Source organism: Gymnogyps californianus, chromosome 2, assembly GCF_018139145.2.
Source record: "Gymnogyps californianus isolate 813 chromosome 2, ASM1813914v2, whole genome shotgun sequence".
In the NCBI taxonomy this organism is placed as follows: Eukaryota; Metazoa; Chordata; class Aves; order Accipitriformes; family Cathartidae; genus Gymnogyps; species Gymnogyps californianus.
In genome coordinates, this window is record NC_059472.1 from 92,692,607 (window position 1) to 92,715,088 (window position 22,482).

The 22,482-nt window shown below is 35.1% G+C and overlaps 1 protein-coding gene across 1 annotated transcript in view; it reads left to right on the plus strand.

Annotated features, from left to right (window-relative positions):
* EXOC2 (exocyst complex component 2) overlaps positions 1-22,482 on the plus strand; it is a 132,467-nt gene that overhangs the window by 85,945 nt on the left and 24,040 nt on the right. Inside the window, exons 18-23 of the mRNA XM_050892365.1 lie at positions 1,573-1,653; positions 2,625-2,684; positions 3,563-3,624; positions 4,540-4,606; positions 6,650-6,766; positions 10,848-10,989. Of these exons, the coding sequence (XP_050748322.1) occupies positions 1,573-1,653; positions 2,625-2,684; positions 3,563-3,624; positions 4,540-4,606; positions 6,650-6,766; positions 10,848-10,989 (529 nt within the window). The remainder of the gene's footprint in view (positions 1-1,572; positions 1,654-2,624; positions 2,685-3,562; positions 3,625-4,539; positions 4,607-6,649; positions 6,767-10,847; positions 10,990-22,482) is intronic.

Consider the following 22,482-nt stretch of genomic DNA (forward strand, 5'->3'; position numbering starts at 1 on the left):
TGGTCTTGGTTTCAGTTGCTGCTGACTTGGGCAAGTCCCTTAACTTTTCTGTTTTTCACTCTATTCGTCTGTAAAATGGAGGGAGGAGGAAGGATCTTCCACAAAAGCTTTGTTTCTTTATGCTTTTGCTGTATTCTAACCCATCTTTGTTTAAGAAACGCTTAATTCTTTTTTTTGTATTTAGAAATCACCCATGAATTCCTTGTATACAGCACTTCCCTAGATACCTTTTGAGGCCATGGTTGAGACATGCCAAATTTTAATGGTGGCAGTTGGCTATGTTTTGTCAGAGCAGAGTTATTTCTCTACTAAAGTAGAGTTCATTGTGGTAATATTATAGCAAAAATTGTAGCAAAAATTCACCAGTATAAACAAGAGCCAGGCAGTCCCTTTGGGGACATTTTAGGCTTAAGATAGAAACTGTATTTTAAGTTTGTAGGAAATAGTGGGTGATAACCCCTTTAGCATTTCTATTCCAGGTAAAAAATACAGTAAGACACAGAACCAGCTTTCCTCAGTTTCATAATATCCAAAGAATAACATATCTGAACAGCTTTCTTCTCCTGAGGTGTGATGATTTATTATGTGAAAACAAAAAAACAAGAGCAGCACTTTACTGCTGTTCTTTTAAGCAGGTCCAAAAATAATAAATACAGATTGTCTTCATGGCTTTTTTCATGATTTTCAGGTTGCCATGCAGGCATCACTTTCATGATCCACCTGCACCCCAGCATTTACAGAAATAAAAGTTATTCCTAAGCCTAAAGTTGGTGACGTGCCATAAACTATCTGTTGGATGAGAAGCAGGTTTACATGGCTTAGAAGATTTTTTTTGTCCACCTCTTTGACCCAAATCCAATAGGATGATGTCCCTCTTTTCTAGAGCAGTGACACCTCTCTGCTTCGTGTTGCCCTGTACAACAGCTTCCTGCCTAATACCAGCAGGCAGCCTCATTAAAGAAAAGAAAAAACTAATTACTCTGATGCTGTGAGCTTGTTTGCACTTTCAGAGTGAAATTGATACATGCATCAAGACATTTGTACTTCAGGTTTGGAAACCTGAAGGTTAAAAAAAAGCCCCCCAAACCAGTGGGGTGTTTTCCTCCATGTGAAACCAATTTCAATCCATTTTTCGTAGAAACTTTTTGCTGAAATAAAATGCAGAAATATCAGATATCCCAGGTGAAATTCTATCCCAACTTAAATCAAGGGGGAGAGGAGGGAGGGTGTCACAGGCATCTGTAATGTCATTGCCAATATATGCTACCACAAACAAGTTATAAAAATCTTTCATGACCCTTTTAGAGGAGGCTGTTTGGTGTAGAAGTCTCTCATTCAGATAAAAAAAAAAGTACATTGGTCTATGGTAATAATTCTGTAGATAACTTAAGTACAGCACTACAAAAGGGTCCTCTGGTAATATATGAATTGTGATTTTTTTTTTTTTTTTTTCCTTATTTGGGATAATTTGCTAATTGGGAAATAAAGAGCTTACCATATGGCATGGAAGTTTTTATATATTTGTGTAGTATACATTTGACATCTAAAGCTAACAAGTCATTTGCCTTTCAGCCATCCCAGTTTGAACAGTGCATTATCCGTTCCTTGCAATCTCTTAAAACTGTGCTGGACTGCAAACCTGGAGAGGCCAGCGTAAGTTTTGATTTATGCTTTTATTTTCTTTTTTTTTAATGTAAATTACTATTGGGTTTCAGAACAAGAACTTTCAGAGAATGATACAGTGGTATAACTTTCCTCTTTATTTTTTTCCATGGACACCCTTTTCACTGCTGCTAGCTTTTAGAGTTCTGTTTGTGTTTCCTTTGTTAGGGGTAGTTGTGTGTGTATGGGGCAGACTGGACCTATATTTAAATCTTTAAAGCTGTTCTTTTGAAAAAATGCTACTAATGTAATTTTCAGATAGCAGTAGATGTGAATTTATTTACATGAAAAAAAAAGGGGGGGGGGCATTCCTAGGATTTACTCTTAACTCACTGTTGCATCCAAACTACCTGCAGAACTTAAATTCAGCTTTTTACTTCTGTAAACTTTATTATAAATCAGGAGTCCTGATTGTCCCCATCTACTTAGTACCTTGAGGCCTTGATTGACTGTGATACTGATGTTTTCTTTCAGGTTTCAGTGATCTAAAGAAGTTTAACACTTTTCCAAAGTCCCTTGGGCCCCTCTGTATGGATATTGTTTCTCTCTCCTCCCTTATTTTAATTTTTACAGCTAGCTTGTCTAGTTTCTTAATGAACGTTATTCAAAAGAATCTGCAGTGCATGGTGAATCCTTCTTGTTAGGGTGCAAAGATCTTTGAATATCCTGGGAGCTTCTGCTGCACTTCCATTAGCCAACAATGATACATATCACATGTACTAGGTACTAGGACTTCTTTCAGTGTGTTATCTCCTCATGCTTGTCAAACTTTATTGGGACTTGTATTCTCTCTCCCCGTTTTTAGGGTGGGGAAAAATTGAAATTGATCCATGAGAAAACACTGTGTCCCAGCAGCCATTCCTGTAACTGTGTCATCTCTTTAGGGATAGATTTCTCAGGCCTTCCTTGAGAATAAGGCCACGTGAAGCTGTTCTGCTGAAATAATATGCTTGCATCTTCAGGTTTTCCAGCAGCAGAAAACACAGGAGGATGTGTGCCGACTAAGCATTGGGATCATGCAGGTAACTCGAGCGCTTTTAAGTATGAAATTGTGAACACAAGTGTGCTTTGTGAAAAATGTGTGCTTTTGTACCCTGCCAACCTCCCAAAAGGCAGCTTAAGTTGATGACTGTGTTATTCCTCTGATACACTCTGGGATACTGAGAAATGTTTGACTTTAAAAGTATGTAGAGCTTACTAGCTGAATCTGATGATATCAGATCCTCAGAGAGTGAGTGACGTATTCAAGTATTTTACTGATTGTGACTGTTCAAGATTTTACTGATGATTGAGAGACACTTGCTGAGCTGATGTCATCTAACATCGATATACTGCAGTAAAAGGAGCAATGCTGTTTTTCATCAGCTGAAGATCTAGCTTTTGATTTTTGTATCAACCCAATATTCTTTGTAACAAAATCTGATTTTTTTTTTTTAAACATATTTGAAATTAGATAATAGCATGCTTTAGGCTTTTGAACCATTTTTATAGTCCTCTTCAATAAGAAATCATGAGCCAAAGCAAAAAATGGATTTTAGTGATGCTTCTGTGATGTTTACTTGGGACCAACTGTTCAGATTGAACACTTGAAAACTATTAACAATGCCTTCTTTGCAAATCAGCAAATTATCACTGCATAATTTTAGCCATGCATGATGAGAATCACTTAGCAGGATTAAAAACTCCCGTGTTTTGCTACAAGTAAACTGTGATGCAGATAAAATTAAAAATATGCATTCAAAAGGTGTAACTAACATGTTACTGTATTTATGTAAGGTTTAAGACAAAGAAATGATGATTGTCCTGCTTCTATTGACTGTAGTAAAAGTGAATTTAAGAATTTTTATTTTTTTTTTTTAGTTCTGGCAGAAAATGTAGATCTTGCTTTATTGTTTCCTAGGTCTTTATAGACTGTTTGGAACAACTGAGCACCAAACCTGATGGTGACATAGATACAGCACAGTAAGTAAAATAAATAGGACCTAGGTGTAGTATTCTAAAATTGTGGGTGCAAGTCTCAAATTTCAGTGGTGGTGTGGTTTTATCCTCTCTGGTATTTCATATTACTTGTGAATACTTTTGCCTCTGTTAGTGATGCTTTGAAATAAGAGCAGATACTTTTTATGCCAAACAATTGAGTGACATCATGTAATAAATATTGTACAAGATAGTGAATATGGTATTACTTATACCATTTTATTCAGTGACAGGAGTTGTGTGCTGGAGAAGCAGGTATGTTGTTTTTGACATGACCTTACATGGAATGAGTTGTCCTTGTCACTAAGTAATGTCTAGTCATGGAGAAACAGCCCCTGCCTTTCTTTTCTTCCCTTCTATTTTGACTGGTTCTATTGGTATTTCTGCTAAATTCTTGAAGGTTTGTTTGTTCGATAATTGCTCATGAGCCACTTATTTTAGAGACCAAAACAAGTCAGAATAGCCTGAGTTTCCAAGAGTACCAATCATTTCTTTGTGAAAAGCCAGTGACTTGGCAAATATTGGTACCTGCAACATGCATTAGAAAAAGGCAAATTAACTGTGTTCCTAATGCCACTTTTTTTTGCTATTTGGATGACTCTGTTGGCTGGATAGGTGTAAAAACAAAACGGAACCTGTGGCAAACCAGAGAAATTATAGAAAATTCTAAATGCTTTAAGAAGGAAAGGTCTGTAGCTAGAATAGTACTGTCTGTCCACAAAGCTCTTGCAGGCTTTGTGGACATCTTAGAAAAACTGAGCAATGGGGGCTGCTTTATTATCTGGTGTGAGGGGGCTTGAAACAAGATTCCAGTCTTCTGTTCCAACTGTTCATTTGAATCCACCATGTATCAGATGATCAAAAGCACTATACTACTCACTTTTTAAACAATATTTCTAGTCTTTCAGTTGATGTTTCATCTCCAGATTTGTTTGGAAGCATTCATGAAGACTCAAGTCTTTCTTCAGTAAGTTTGGCTTCTATTTCTAAAAGCTGATGTGAAACTTAATATTTCTCAAAGTTACGGGAATGTGGTCCATTTTTTTTTTTATTAAGTGTTTCAGGTTTTTGTTTTCCTTTTTTAGAGAGCAATTCTGTATTCTAGAGGCATTTCCTAGATACATATGTATATAAGCGTAAGAAAATACAAGGATATAAGGCTCTTTTTAAAAGCAGTGTTTGTTTATGATATCTTAGTATACCATCTTAAGGTAACTAATGAAGACGTTATTTGAAAGCAGGTCCTTCTCAGAAACTAAAATGGCATCATTGAAATCAGTGAAAATAACACTGGTGTTAAGACAGCTGAGGATTTGACTTTTGATTTATCATCTTGTTTCAAATTATAAGAACTGGTCTGATTATTAGTTACTTTTTAAAACCCATGGAGATACAGATATTCAGTAATGTAGTTTTTCCCAAAAAAATTAGTTTACCGAGAGTAAGTATTGATTATTTGTTTGGCTTGTTTGGATTTGGTTTTGTTTTTTAGGAAATTGGAAAAAAGTTTTTTTAATATTCTTGACACTTTGACTTTGGTTAATGTACTTGTCTTCTAGTCCAGTGGCTGATGAAAAAATGTGGTTGTTCCCTGCAAGAAACCTAGTGAGAACCTCTTGTGAAGTTAATATTCCTTAGTACAGGTTTTAAATTTTGTCAGAAGCCCAGCTTTGCCTCATTTACAAGAGCAATAAGCATTCCTGCTACAATAAAGAATCACAGATTGCCAAATCAGGCCAAGTTTCTGAATCGCAGACTAATAATTAGTTCTTTATATCATTTTATTCTTGCAACACATAGATTTTGATATTAATTGTTGACTAAGTAACTTTTTGGGGCTGTGACTTCCTAGTATATGTCATAGGTATGAATGTGTAAATAAAAAAGAAATCAACAGTTTTAGACAATGTATGGTTTCCATGGTATCTCATTAATTTTTTTCTGTAAATCACAGAACACTTTATCTTCTCTTTCCTGATTGAGTAATGAGAACAGAGAAAGTGAGTGACCGGAGTAAGATTTGTCACTGTATTCTTAAAATTCTCATTTTTTTTAATAGTCTGTATACCAACTGATTATAATTTAAAGTAGTAGGCAACTGCACATCTCAATACTAGTCATCATATTACTGGAATAGAAAACTGTCAGGAGTTCTTCTGGGTCTGAAAACCAACACCATTTTTAATCAGATCTGCACTATTACGATGACTTTATTGCCAAATAATTTTGTTTTCAAAATATTTGCTGGTGTTGATTTTGAACTTCCATCTGAAGTAGAAAAATGTTTTCCCACTGGGAGAAGGAGAGGGGAAGAGGGAAGAACAAATCTATTTAAATAGTAGCTCTGTCGTCTTTGGTTCTTTGTCTCTTTGGAAGCTACACATTGTTGCACCAAGGTCGGGGAAAGGCAGTTCTGGTTATCTCAACTCCAGAATGTATTTGACCTTCTTGTAATTAAAAAAACCATTGAAGAACAGAGATAAGTTATAACCACCTAGAATTTTTTCAAATTAACTGCTGAAATTATATTGTGTACTTCTGAACCTTCTAGTATTGTAGAATGGGTGAGTGCATTCGTTCAGTAACTGTTTTGCTTCCCTTATTTTAGCCAGCTTCGTGTGAAAGTGAAGATGATCTTCAGTTAATTTTGTGATGGTCATAATTCTTAGCATATTTCTTGAAACAAAGTAAAAGCCAGAAGCAGCTTCCTGGAAAGCTGTTCAAACCTAATTTTTGTAAAGAAGTCTTAACCACGATTCTGTATTAGTCACAGCTATTCCAGTGAATGCTCCAGATCCTATAAGAAAAAGCATGCATGTTCAATCATCATACCTGATATTCACTCAGTTCTTGGTGTTTTATTGACAAAAATATTTGTAGACTCCACTTTATTTATCAGCATGTTTATCACACACAGTCAATAAAATACTATACATTTGCAGTATTGGTCATGCTGATATTCCTTTTTTCTAACTATTATACTCTCTCTTCTCTTAAAACAAATTTCTAGGAACAGAGACTTTTAATTGCACTCAGTAACTGCCGTTATCTGGAACGTCATACCTTCCTAAATATAGCTGAACATTTTGAGAAACATGGCTTTCAAGGTGTTGAAAAAATAACTCAAGTAAGTGAAAGCACTGGAATGAAGTATCATTGCTTGAAGGAAACAATTTTTATTTGTTTTACTTTCTGTGGAAATTAAGTGCAAGTGTTGAAATGGCCAAAAGAACTCTTGGGTGAGCCTTCTACAAATGAGTGGGACTCCAAGCGTCAGTTGGACACAACAACAATAATGATATGGTTGTATGTGTTCCTATAAGGCTTAAATAGCTGGTATAGAAAATGTGACCTCTTCTTCAGGACTTGTGTGTTCAATGTCAAAGCTTATCAGATTTCTTAGTAAAACTGTTTAATGTCACTGTGTTTTCTTAATGCAGAGAGTAAAAGATCGTTATCTCAGAAATATACTTGATTAATTATTTCATCTGGCAATCTGCGTTACTGATAGCTGTTGTTCATAAACTAGTTCAGGTTTTTTTGTTGTGTTGTGTGTTTTTTTTGTTTTGGTTTTTTTTTTTTTTTTTTCAAAGAACGAAAATGTCAAAGTGGGCGGCAGTAGCTGTCTCATTTTCCTGCCTTTTTGTAAAGATTAATCATTTTTTATGAGAAATGTTATGACTTAATCCTTAGGACCATAAAGCTAGTTTATTTCCAGAAACATTTGTTGGTTGGAAGTAAAATGTTATCTTTTCCAGTACAGAGTACAGTATTTCACTCGAACTGATGTTTCTACTATGTAGTACATCCTTAGTCCCATTCTGCCTGAATGTTGTTTGAATTTCTGTGGCTGAAGTAATTTTGAATAGCATTTAAATGGGGTTGGTATGATTTGTATGGTTAATAGAGTATACAAAATTAGTCTGGATATTGCCATTCTTTGCTGCTGACACAACTGAGAGTTGAGCTAGGTACAGTTAGTGTTGTCTATATAAGCAAATAAGACATCTGTTATGTATGTATTCAACACTCTGTCTTGTACAGCCATAGCAAAGTATTGCCATTAAAAGTCTGGTAGGTTTATAAATGACAAAATTCAAACGTTGAAGTCACAGATTAATTTCAAGTCTGTGTTAACCCTTTGAAAGCGCTGACTGGTGCAGTACTGCATATATGGGACACATCAATCAGTAATGCTAGCTGGGAGGATTTGGATAGTTAAATAGTAATTTTAAGAGGGCAATTTTTGAACCCTTCATTAATTTTAAGAGAGGCTAGAAGCTCACAGAGGTTTAGAGGGGTTGGTTGTTTGTTTCAGTTTTTTGTTCTGTCACCTAAACTTCTGTAAGTTTATTTAACTATTTATTAGATAAAAAATTTGCGATAAAGAATTGAAAAAATTTTTGAAAAACAGAATTTGATTTTATCTGAGAAGACAAACAAAACTATACTTTTATATTCTGTTAGCTTTATAAATTGAGTTTTAAAGTGAATGTTGTAGTGTACACTGGTAAAAACTATCTGTAGTTTGGTGGTTTTTTTTTTTTAAATTGCCTTTGTTAGAAGGGAAATCATTATTATCTAATATTCTGAAAATACAGAAATCATAAAATGATAACCAAGAAAATTTCCTTACATTCTACATGGTTGTTATTTCCATTTTTTTCTTAGTGTGCTAAATACAAAGTTACATAAAATGGCCAAACTTTACACTCTGCTTTAGCACATGCTGTCTTGGCACATACTTATGGTACTCACCAGTAATTATATTTAATTTCTACATAACTCTTTTAAGTGCTTTTCTGTGGAGATTCTTTAATTCAACTTTTTATCATCAGTTTAGTCAATTAGCAAGTGGGAAAAAAAAATTATGTATCCCATAACATTCATCCTAGCTTATGGATTAAGCTTCTGAATAAGATCGTTTCCACAGTTCTGATACTTAAATGAGGCAGATGAGTTACTAGGATAGAGGCTCAAAATGGCTTTAATACAAAAATCGAAAACTGTAGTTATAGGGAATTTCACAGCAGAAAGATAACAGTGAGGGAATTGTATATTTTTATGAGCATTTACCCCACTTGGGAGTCAGGAAAATGGGCATACACAATTGAAGTTGTTGAGGACTTCTACTCTGCTTCACCCCCCCTATCCTGGGCTCAAAATAACATTCAGATGAATTGTTCATTCTTTCTTGTAATCTTTCCACCAGCTGAAAAACAAGGTTACCCACCATTATCTTAGTTGTGCATTGAACTTGAAACAGGTTGAAGAGGACTCACATGAAACAAAAAACCTGTACTAAATGTGCGGATGATCTTTTGTATTGAATGACTGCGGAAGTGGAAGGTGGAATTACTTAATTCTAAAACACTTTGTTAAGGACAACTGAAGCAGTTGGTTCACAGATTCTTTGAATGGGTGCGTGCTTGCAGGGACTTCCCACTGGAACTTGTGCTTTATTTTTCTCACTAGCTCAAACCTAAATAGGAATGGTCTAAGGATAATTATTCTCCCTAATCATAAGAAACTGAAGTGAAGAATATCTTGAAACCCATTCCAGGTTTACATTTCTGTGATCCTGTGTGAGGGGAAAAAGAGTGAGATTTCTCTATATTTTTGAGTGTGGTGTTCTTTTTCAGGTCTTGAGTGTCAACAGGCTGTCAGGTAGAAGGGAAAGAAGAAGAAAATAGCCTTGATCTTTTCCTGGGACCAAATTCTCAGTGCCTCATGAAAATCCTGTCTTTGGGATATACTTCTTCTTGTGACAAATTAAAGGAGGTTCATCAGATAGAAAAGCAGGAAAGTGGTGGTGTCTCTTGTTTCTGAGCACCAACTTCACCATCCCAACTTTCCTGAATCTGGCAGCAACTTTAACCTCAAAAATACCTCTGTTTTCCCTTGCACTTATGATCTCATTCCTGAAGGCCTATCTGTCTGTCTATTCATGACTCAAATATTGCAATTCCCTTTTCACTTAACAATAGGCATGCCAGAGGAGAACACAGTTTAGAGACATCCCTACAGTGACTAAGCTTCATCCCTTATTCTGCAGCTTGCAGCATTAAATCTTTAGGAAGGAATGATAAGGAGTTGGTGGTATTCTTTTCTTTCTTTCTTCTGGATTCCCAGTTTGATCTAGAGCTCTGTCTTCTTCCTCACTTTTAAACCCCTTTGCTTCTGGAAATTATTTTTTATATATATATATATATATGCTTTTTTCCCTAATGGTTGAGGAAAATGAGTACTAGTTTAAAAGCTTTACTTTGCTGTTGATTAAGCTCTTACTTATAAATATGAATACATTTAAGTAGAAGTCACATGATATTTTCAGCATATTTTATTTGCATTTAGCATCCATTACCATCCTAAGATACTGACTTTCTACTTTAACATTTTATGATACACATTGTGTTCCAGAATTCTTTTAGAAGCTATAATTACACGGGGTACCTATGTTTAATAAAAAGTCTTGTATAAAATTTAAAGTTGTTCAGATACTATGAACAAACTGTGCATATCCCTTTAGCTTTCAGTGTGGCTAAGTTGTGTGAATTACTAAAAATTGCATAGAAAACTGTTAAAGAGAAAAATTCTGCAGATGTTGGTGAGCTGCAGCTTATGCATCTGTTGTACAGATATGCCTTGAAGTAGAGCGGGAAAGTTCACATGTACAGTTTCAGAAGGCAGAGACTCCTAAATAAATCTGTGTATTTTTCAAATATAGAGCAGATGGTGAGAAATTGTAATATTACAATTGGTAGATCTTAAGTATTATATGAAAATCTTCATGTTTCAGGATGGAAATTATTATGGGCATATTTTAAAGCATTGACAAAATTCAGTTGTTTACTTGGTGCAGGATCAAGACCTCCTGACATGCAGAAAAAAAAAATCATGCCATTAGACAATTACTGAGTGATCTGCCTGCTTTGGCATTCCTTGGACTTCTCCCAAAAAAGTCTGTTGCTGAGCGCAATCAGGGAAAAAAAAAAAATTATACTGGGTAGGATAGACAGGTAATATGGAAGTTCCTAGGTTTTTGTATATGCAATTATGAACTGAAATGCGCACATAATTGCTACTCTACCGAAAATTAAAGAAGACAAGGTAAATTTTTTTGGGTATGTGACTTAATTCTTGTAATTAATGACTATTTATTATGTTCTTTCTCTTTTTTTTTTTTTTTGTTTTCTTTTGTTTTTTAGGTTAGTATGGAATCCTTGAAAGAGCTGGATCAAAGACTGTTTGAAATGTACATTGAATTCAAGGCAGATCCGATAGTTGGGTCATTAGAACCTGGCATTTATGCAGGATATTTTGATTGGAAAGATTGTCTTGTTCCAGCAGGTAAATATCTGCTTATTAAACTCTGAAATTATTTTAACAGTGATTGATAGGAGCTAAAATATACTGTACAATTAAAAACTTTTTTCTAGTCTGTGTTTTTAACTTTTGACAAGTTCTTATTATAAGTTCTTTCTCACAGACTTTACTTAATTCCTAAATCATTTTTCAAATACCCCCAAATGATTAAAGCAGCTTTTATCATTGATAATCTCTTTAATACTTGTTTTTTGTGATTATTTTGCTTCATTGCTTATATATAATAGAAAGAATTATGAAAGACATCTTTGCTATTTTCTTATGAAATTCATTGAGATTGTTTGGGATTTTTTCCAAAGAATCTGGCTGCTTTTGTAATAGATGTAATTACAGTTCTGAAAAGGTAAAATTATGAGAAAATGCATACTATAACAGTAGTTCAGCAAAGAATGTTAAACCATCGAAGAAGGACAGGCATAAGGTATTTAGAATGACTGAGATGTTAGTCATTATTTAGGTGCTTCAAGAGCCTGTGTTTTAAGGAAGCATAATATAAATGAGTCTTGTCTTTTTTTTTTTAAGTAGTAAATATTGTGTGCATCTTAACATTTAGGTCCTTTGAACAACTAATTTGTCATATCTAAAACTAATACATCTAAATTACTTATCACATTAATGTCTGGTTAATACCAAGTAGAAATTAGTTGCAGTAACATAGTACATGGCATTTTGTAGGAGATCTTGTATTAATTTTCAGTAAATCAGTGATTGACATGACAATCTGTACTTTCTTGTTTTGATTGTTTCATAGTTGTATATGGCAAGCTTAGTAGAAATTTTGTGGTACTTTAAAATTTGATAGGGAGGTAATTAGAAGAAGCACACTTGTAATCTGTGAATCAAGAACTGCAGTGCTTGCTCGCCAAGCCTTAAAAACAAAAAGATTTTAGGGTTTATTACTTTACTTTAGAGAAAAGTGTCTCTTCTATCTTTTGCTAATATTTTTGTGCTCAGAATATATGCTCTAATACAGTTTATAGTGGAAATAACTTAGATTTTAATCTTGCACATTCAAATTTATATCTGAATAATACATAACTTCGCATCATGTTTGAAGTATGTTTTTGCTTGGCATGTTTGCATTCCCACCAGCTAACAAAGAGAAAGAAGTTGTTGTGTCAGCTTTTTATATGCTCATTTCTTGATCTAGTGCATTGGGATCTACTTACTAGACTCACGTTGCCTTTAGGATTCTTCTGTAATATTTTTTTGTTTAAAGGGACTATTGAATTTCTGTTAGAGGTGTGCCTTAGTCTGCTGCTTGTCCAATTTATTGTTGCTTTTACATATTTTCTCTGCAATTTTTTGGCAAAAATCAAAGTGAAGATGGTGAATATTAGAGACTCCTCTTCAGGGTTATGTATCATAGTGTTGGCCAAGAGGTGCCAATTTAAAGTAGTAAAAAAGTTGTTTGGGTTTTTTTTGTTAATCCCCAAGCTAGACATGTTAAGAAGGAACATGTAGTCACTTCTTCCGTGCTTCTCCACCTTGATGAACTGTCTTTCTGATGGATAAATTCTGTCAAATGTACCCTGTTGACTATTGATATAAAAGAGTAACTTTGAGTACCTTCAGTTTGTCTACTTAGAGTAATGGTTCGTTGACCCTGAAAATATTTGGTGCTCTGAAGATAAAATTAGTAAGTGACTGGGAAGGCCTCCCTCTTGGAGGAGATAGATGAACTTCATTATTGAAAAGGACTGGGGGGAAAAAAAAAAAAAACCACCTCTTCATGGGGCATATGAGAATCTGACTTTTTCCAGTATTCAATCAAAAAAAAAAAAAAAAAAGAAAAAAACCACTCAGCAAGCATATAATTGATTTTTTCCAATAAACTAGTGTTTACAAACAACATTAAATTGTACAAGATTATAGTTGCGAAAATATACCCTTATGTAATCTAAAAGATGCAGTTAGTACTGCAGTAGACGTACTATGTTTTCATCTTCCTCTTAGAAAAAGCTAAAACAAACAAAGCTCTGCTTTAGAGTTCATCTCCAAGTACAGCATGAAAGGTATCTATTAAACTAAAATAGCATACAGATGACTGGGAGTGGGTCACACTGAGTCAAACACACGGTTCACGCAAGGTTTTGTTAAAGATCAACACATTAATTTGTTGAGAAAAAAATTATTTGTATAGTAGAAATTATTATCTGTTCTTCAGTAACCTTTATGACTGCAAAATTTAAAGATTTGATTTATTTGCCTGGTTTAGATCTTGACTTTTGTAGCCTTAAATTTAAAAAAGGAAAAAAAGTTGATGGCATTGGCAAGGCAAAACATGTAGGCCTCAGTTGCGTTCCTGAGTGGTACTATCAGTGATGTGTAGTGTTGCATAATTAAAGTTACTCGATGTTCCTTAATGGATACAACTGTACCTGATGCCGAGATGTAATATTTTGGCCTGAAGTTTTTTCATCTGGTGTTTCTGCATTAGCTTTCAAATAGTACCGGTGATAGTAAAAAGGCAAATTTTGACAAGAACAGTTCTTTTTTTGAAAGGAAAGAAGAGGGCAAAGACATCAATTTGCCCATATTTAAAAGATGAGGTAAAAGGCAAATAATTTCCCTGATGCAGTCTGAAACTTTCAAGCATTCCATCTGGCAATTGAAAATTTGACGAGAGTCGGGGCATGTTGATGCCACAGATATATCTTTTGCAAAGGACATTTTGGAAAAATGTGAGTATGAAAATACTTGGGAACTGGTTAGGAATAACATGAAGAATTTTCTGCTGATGAATTTCCCGTGTTGCTAGTCCAGCCCAGAGTGTCAAGACTGCAGCTGTTTTTGAACAATTGTACTGGTCGAGTACTAGCAAGTATTCCTTTCTTGATGCTCCCCCTGCTGTTACCGAGCAGAATGAAGAAGCTGGAAGCCTGAATAAAATGCAGAGAACACCTGATCTGGACTATCGGGAGGATAATGCTTTTGGGTAGATGGAATTGTTCATGGGGAGGATACCAATGCTGGTAGAAAATAAGGTAACTGCAAGGGAGGGAGGAGAATGGAACGAAAAGCCTGTGATGAAGACTGGTATCAAGCAAGGAACGAAGGTGGGACAAAGGGGGAAACCAGAACTGGATGAGCAAGGTAGAAACGTAAATTAGGGTAGGCTTTAGAAATAGAATTAACACAGAAATGGATTGAAAGGGGTTATAAAAACAAGAGACAGACTTGAAGTGCAAATAAAAGGACAGAGAGGTCTGATACTCACTAGATCATTAGGCTTACCAGAAGCTGCAGTGTAGTTGAAGAAATCCCCTCGACCTTGCACTTTTGTCCTCTAGGGATGACAGCCTATTAATGTTACTGATCACTTTCTTTGCACAGCTGGCAAAAGTTATGTATATATTACTATATACTTATGGTAACACTACAGGCAAGCTACATGCTGTATGTAGGCAGTACCACTGAGAAACACAACAATGGCCTAAATGTTTTGCCTTGCCAATGCCATCAATGTCTTTTCTTTTTTAGAATCAAGGCTACAAAAGTCAAGGTCTACAACATCAGCCAAATGACTCAAATCCGTATAAATCTGCTGTACAGAAGTTACATGTATGTATGGCCAATTCTGTTGTTGAGCCATATAGACCAATACAGTAGGAGAATTTTCTGGTTTCCATTCTGGTTTTTTGTTTGCTTTCTTTTCAATGTCAGTAAAAATTATATACAGAAAAAACTACACAAAGACAATCAACTATAATCCAGTCTTTAAATAATAACAGTTTTTCCCACACGGGTACACTTGACTTGCTTCATGAAATGGAGGCTGTTTTGGAGATAAAACTGGGGTTTGTATTAAGTGGAGCTGTTACAGGCAAAGATCTATCCTCAGCTGTTACAGAGTTTGAGAAGTGAGTGAAACATAATCCGGGAGGGGAAAAAAAGTGGAGGCAGGATTCTGTCCCTGCCTCCGCAGGGTTTTCTATGTCATGTTAATAACTCACTTAAACATTTTTGTCTTTAAAATGCCTTCTTTGACTCCTGTCAATTTGAACATTCGTGTTTAATTTGACTACCTAAAGCCTTGCAGTGTATAGAATATTCAGAAAAATCTTATCCCAAAAACCTTGACAATCTGTTTGTCATTGGCAACTTTGCAGTCATCTGTCTGTAAGTACTGGGGACAATACTTCCTTGCATCATGTAATTCATGGAGAAATAGAAGGGAAAAATAGAAGAATTAGAAGAACTATAATAAATGAACAGTTCTGAAGAAGAAATTAGAATAAAATTAAGAAGCCTGCCTTTTGAGCAAGCTTTGAAAAATATGTAATGTTAAAGTTTTGTACCATGTTTCTGTCAGTGTGGAAAAAGCATATGCCTTGCTCACTTAGGCAATTGTCCTGTAATTATCAGATATTTACCTATACATATGTTTTTTGTTACAGTTTTAAATATAAGGAAGGGCAAATTGTTTGCATGGGGCAAATTTTAATTTAGCCTATGTGCTAAAACTTTTATTGTTTAGTTTTTCAACATACATGCTTTTTTCAATATGAAAGTTCTGAATGTCAGAAAGAACTTGTGCACAATGTAATTATACATTTGCCCCTTTATTTTGATCTAAGGTGTGACTGCTGGTGTTAGAAGGCAGTATTATTAACTTAATTAGATTTATTGTTAATAAACAACTTTCATTTAAATTTTCATTTTAGTTTCAATGTCGGCTTCTGAGTCTTTACAACAAAGACTTGAATTTTAACGTGCAACAACAATGAAATCTAGTTTGGTTCTTTTTTCTTGTTTGAAATATTGTTCTAATTTAATCTACAATATTAACAGAATTAAAAGAGATGAAAGGAATAATGGGAAACATAATGTTAATCAGTTGCCATGTATGGTTTTAGATTTATTTTTTTTGTGTATACTGGTCAATCTGCTTGTTCAGCATACAAGGTTTTTCCATTTGTGTTCATTTTTCTCTCTCTTGGTAGTAGGCTGTGTTTTTGTTGTTTTTTTAAAATTCTATTTTAAATGCATTTATTTTGTCTTGGTCACCTGACAAAATTAGGCTCTGTGATCTCTTCTGGATTCCAAGCCTATAGTCTTTTGGAGGGTGAACGAGGTGGTTGTGTTAGTCTGAATTCGGATAGAAAAGATTTTTGTGTATTGAAGTTTGTGCAGTACAAGCAAAAGTAGTTGTAGTATGTGGGCATTCAATCTTTTAGATTATTAATGTGAGCTTTTGCATGCAAATGTAAAATTATTTTTAATAATGTGGTAAATTTCATTATATTTTACTTGTTTACATATACAAATACTACATAAATTTGAGACTATAGTAAGTGTGGATTTGTTTACTACACAAAAAGTGGGTGTTCATTTATTTTTCTGAGGAATTCAGATATGGTGATCTTTCTTCATAAATTATTTTTGAAATGTTGGCTGCTGTGCAGTCTAGCCAACATTCACTCAAAGTTTACAGCATACAGAGTTGCAGAGGCTAGTCTAACGATCTTTTTAAAATACGTGTCTTCTGTGTTTCACAGGTGTTGTCAGATATTGGGTGGGTTTGGTTTTTTTTGTAGTATTTAAAATTTCACATTGCATTGAAGGTTTCAGGTGATTTCGCACTTTCAACTGAAAGTTGATTGTGTTTTTTAGATATTCATTCTGTACTTGGCATAAATTGAATATAGTAGAGTTAAGTCTGAGTTTCTTCTTATTTGGCATGTTAAGGGAGCATTGTTTGAAACATTTCAAATATATCAAATGCCACTCTTACAGTAAAAGATTAAGTGCGTCAGATCTGCTAAATCAGATTTGATATACTTGTCACATCTCTTATCTGTTATTTGTCTAATTTAAAAATCTAATAAAAAACTTCTAATGGCAATAGCCTGATGAAAAGGTACTCAACAGTTAAAAATGAAATATCAAAAGGCATATTTAATTTGTAGTTACAGAGTGACATACTTGTCAACTCTAACTTTTCTTCTTTTGTTTAATTTGGGGCACCAGCACCCTGCTTACATGAAAGATGACAAATGCATTTACATCTTAAAAACGTCTGGATATAGTAGAAATCTTTTCTTTTTTTTTTTTGTTTTTGAGAAATAAGCAATTACTTTTTGACTGAAGTGTGCAAAATAGTTTGGTTTGAAATCTCTGTAACCCTTTAGATTTCTTCTAACACTTAAATGGATGCCTTCAGAATTATCTTACTAGATGTAGATGATTTTGAACTCCAACAGATCTCAAACTATTGATGTCCTGTGTTTAGGAATTGTCTGTCTTTTTATACTTTAGTAAGGCCAAATTCTGGTATTTTGATGCAGGGATATAACGTGCCAGTTAGTCTTTGTATGTGAACAGGAAGGAAACAATGATGCCTTTGCAGTTCTATTGCATATAGGAAATAAATGTCATAATATTAAGAAGAAAAAAAAAGTGTTCTGCATTGGCAAATAAAGTTGCTAAAGGACTTGTCAATTGTGCTTTTTTTGTTACAAAATGCCAGTTGTTTAACTGTTCATGACACAGTCACAGATATATTACACTAGCTAGTTATTTGCATCTAGCTACTGGAGTAGGAGGAGAGGGTACAGGCTGAAGCCTTACGTGTCTTACAGCCTGCACATTCTTGCATTGTATGCCATTGTATTTCATTTTCTTGCAGTGTTTCTCAGGTTGCAGTTTAGAGTGCACAGGGGGTTCAGTGTTGGTGAGAGTGCCGACATTAGCTGGTGAAAATGTAACTTACCTTTAAGTGCTAGCAATTGCAGCGGCAAAGTGATATTTTTTCTTTTTTTTTTTTTCTTTTTCTTTTCCTTTCTGGCAGGTAAGTATAAAGTAGAGCTGGGTCTCTTTTCTATGTCCTGGAAGAACTGAGCTGCAGAAGCTCATCTGGGATGGGTGAAGGGGGGAAAAAAAAAAAAGGAGGAGGAGACCACATAAACACGGGACTGCACAAAAAAGAATCAGCATTTGAAGAAACAGCTATGTATCTGTGCTGGTGTATTGTGCCTTTGTGGAGAAACTTTTTGGAACACCAGAGTGTTCTTATACACAGTACTTTTTAAGTACTCCAGTTAAAATATGCTATTTTTCATTCAAACTAACTGCATTTGCAACATACATTAGTAAATTGATATTTTGTCATTATAGTAAGAAAATATTAACTATGTTCTGTATCAACAATCAAATTTTTATTAGGATGAGTTGAATTCAACATCCTTAAATGACCTGTTCAACCAACAAGTGTAACAATCCATGTGTTGCATGACTGTAGTTCTTGCGTTTGGTTTACTTCACATAATTCTTCACAGAGTAGAATCACGTACTAAAATTTCGAAGTCAGGGTTTATCATATTGCAGCCTTTAAGTTAATTTTGTAAAAAAAATTAATTTGCTGCTCAAAATATAAGCACAATTCTCACTGCATGTTTCAAAATACCTTCATTTGTGTAACTTCATTTTAACCTCAGATTTTTCTTCAATTTCACTTTCAGACATTCAGGTTTCATTACATTTCTCACTTCTGACAACAGTGAGATTTCTTTAACATATTACATTGATGTCTGAATTATAAATACTAAGGATCATGCTAGCTGGTGAAATGGAATGGACATTTACCCTCTCTGTCCTTGGAAACAGTTATAAAAGATGAGAATAGGAGAAGGAACTGTTTCTCTAGCTTCCTGTAGTTTCTGCCAACAGGTTATCTTTAATCTGTGACTATTACAGAAATCCCAGTAGAAACTGTCCTGGAGAGAGAGACATTGCATTTTCTGGTCCCTACCTGCCACATATTGAGTTGCACTTGCACGTAGACTTTATTAGATGTCTTCTTGTGCTTCCGCACACTTCTTGCATGCAAGATTTTCTGCTGCTAATTTTGAATCGAATTTCTTATTGGCTGGTCTCAGCGGACTCTAGACTTCACATGTGCAAGCATGCAGTAGAAGTTCATCTGCAACTTAACTATTTTATTTCTTATGCTTCCTCTTGCTTTGCACATGTGTGCCTTCACTCGCAGTTCCGCTTTATAGTGTTTTCTGCTATTAAGCCTACCAGTAGTTGTTTACTAGACTGTTATCCATATCTCTCCCAGCTTCTCTTTGGCTTTACCTGTCAAACCTGTTCCTGCGATACCTTGTGGCATTTCTGTCTAATGCTTTGCTAAAGACTATTAAGCTCCATGAATTAAGCTCCAAAAACATTTTCTTTTCAGTATTTTTCATTAAAAGTTGGAAAACCTCCATTCATCTCAAACTGCAAAATTAAGTGGTCAGCAAATTTGTAAATTGCCTATTTAAAGCAGAGTGTATTTTAAAAAGGGAAATAATATGATAGGGGAAAAAATCTTTCTCATCTGAAAATTTTGAAGACCTAAGACAGGCTTCATTTATATTGCTTGAGGGATGGGAAGAGCATGAGCACAAAAGCCTTGTATCTCTAAAAAGAAGTCTTGCTGTGATTCCTTGGTCAGACTGTATCCTAGTCTTGTTGTAGCTTGAGAATTGTGTCTGTTCACATACCCTTTCTAACTGATGGTATTATAAGTCACTCTGATACCTAAATGAGATGATAGTTATCGCACCTCCAGAGGATTTACTTATCAGCAATGTCTGACAACTCAGAAGTCTCTTTTGTTGTTTAGCCAGTTGTAGGAAGTTGTACCATACTTGTCTCCTGTTTGGTGTTTCAAAGGCCAGTTTGATCTTTACCTGGGAAACTTGTCATCAGTTCAGCATTTTCTAGTTCACGCAGTGTTAATTTGCAGTCCATCTCTGGGTGGACATGTGTTAATGTCAAAAACCTTTTTTTTTTTGTTACAAGGAAATCTAAATATTTTTTTAGACCCTCAAGCACACTCTTTGAGAAACACTTAAGGTGTTTTAATATTATTTGGTATTTTTATGACTGTCTTTCATAATAGCATCTGATTTCTGCATTGCTCAAAGCAGAAAATTAATCGAGGATTGGAATCAATGATAATGCATAGAGGAGAAAGGGCAAGCATCATTTTTTCCCTCTTCCAGCACCCCGTATTACATGCATGAATAAGGGGATATCCACAAGTTTTGTACTGCTCCAACCCCTTCAGTAAAACCTTAGTAGTAATAAATCATGTCATCAGCAGAACAGTACTCAGTGGTCTAACTTGTTGGCATGGTGAATGCTTTCATGTTTACTTTGCATTTGATAGGCACAAATGCCATCTTAATGTTTACTGATTACTTTGGGTACCCCAGTGTTACTGGAATGAGGCAGGAAACAGTTTTGGAGCACTGGCAGGTTGGCTTTGCAGGTTGGATGAGTGACTAGGAAAGGATGGATGGAAGGGTGAGAGAGGAAGAACTCAATGATACTTCAGATGGGTTTGGGAGCCAGAACTGAAGACCAGGGCGGCGAGGGAGGTACGATAAGGTCATAGTATAAAAAGCGAAAAGCTTAGAACTCCAAGTTAATAGTCACTATTACTATTATTTGGTTTTATTTGATTACTAATTTGATTTTAAGCCAAAAAAAATTAAAAGCATGGTTGTGAATGAGGTGTTTGAGTGGGCTGAGTGTTAGGCTGCTCCTTCAATCATTACCCTTAGAAACTAGATTTTTATTATCTTGGTAATGCTCAAGGTAGTTTCTGTGGCAATCTTTAACAAACTGAGGTGTAATGAAACAAGTGGAGAGGGGAAAGAAAGTCACATGAAAAGTAAAATCACCTGTAGTCCCAAACTGTGGTATTGGCTCTCTCCCAGACTCCTTAGTTAGGCTTTTTAGCTTGGGCTTATTCTCTTCCTACAAAGATATATTTCCACAGGTGTGCTCACTGTAGATGCTTTGCTATTTCTCACGTAATATCCAGTTGGGTAGTGTTTGCTGCTAAAAGATCTTGGGACTGCTTTCTTCTTGTACCCAGAACTGTTTTAAAGTCCCTTTGGCAGTCTCTAGCCGGATTCCAAAGGCATTCCTGCTTGCACTGCTGTTGTATGGCTGTCAATTAGTGTATGGGTCTTGGCCTTCTGTATTGATGGAACTAATTTTTTACTATACAGCATTTATCTGCTGAGAGATTAAATGTATTCTCAGGGTTATCTCTTATTTTATATTTAAATGTATTTGCTCTCTTGGAACAGTTGCATTTTTCATATTGTATTGGCTAATGCATACAATTACATTTCCTATTTTGAGGCTGTTAGTGCTGCAGACAAGATCCCGTGGAAATCAAGGCGTCCATTTTAAAAGTTGGGTTCAAGGCAAACCAATATGCTGTAGAAACTGTGGAACTTTAAACTGGGGACGAGTTTATTAGATCATACTGAGGTCATAGTCACAGCAGAAGACAGTGTGCATGGGAGCACTGTGAGGTCAAGAAGCATTTACAGATCATGATTAATATTTGGGAAACTTTAGTGTGGTGTTGTTACCTACTCATAGGTGACTGTGGCTCTCATTTAAGGCTAATGGTTGATCTGTAGTAGAGGTTTGTCTGCTGCTGTTTGTAGCTAAGTCATAGTCCTCTAGCTCAAATTATAAAGAATCAGAGTTTTCAGTGTGATATTTAAATGGGAAGTCCCAAGTTAAAACTTTGTTATTGGTCTAAGTGAACTCAGCTGTATCAAAATTGCCAGACTTGTCTGTGCAGGGAACTGCCCATATGGTTCCTATAATTCATGCTGTTGTGCTTAGAGAATGGTTTTGTCTTGTTAAACTTTAGCATGTCGGTACTAGTGAGAAACAATCCATAACAGCGTGTGTTCTCCCCTGATAAAGGTGCTTAGTGTCTTGTGGTGGGGATTCTTCAAGAGCCGTGCAAAATACAGCGTTACAGTACCTCCTGTACCACCTGTGCAGATGCAGAGAATCATCTTAAAATACCTGGGATTTGCCCCAGACAACTCAGCAGAGGTCCGAAAGCCTTGATGCCCTTAGTAAACCCACTTGTCGGTTCACATTCTTGGTTATGGTTTGAAATGTTGCATAAGGGGTTTATGGTCAAGCATAAAACAATACTGAATTCAAGATGAAAGAGGAGTGATAAAAACAATTATTTTCTAATCCCTGAATGTGTGCAGTAGTTAAGGACGCTATAGTTATTAACATTTTAAAAACACTGATGAAAATACAATCTCCAAGATGTACCTTGCCACTGGACAGCTAAACTAGCAGAGTGGGAAAATAGCTGTCTGCTCGGTGCTTCTGTGACACTTTCTGCCCAGGGGTATGTGCATGTTTTTAAGTTGAAAATTTTAGTGTAACAAAAAGTCTCAGCTTTCTATACAAAATTTCTATATAAAATTCAGCCTGGAGTGTATTCTCTCTGTAGCCAACTTATCAAGCTCTTGAACTCTTACTTTTTAAGTGGGAAAATATGATAGACTTCTAACAGTACAGCAGATCCATTGTAATAAAAAGCATTTCATTAGCTTAAAATTTCTTTACATGACGAATAGCAATTTAAATTTAATGAAACACTTAAACTTTATTGATGTGTGGATG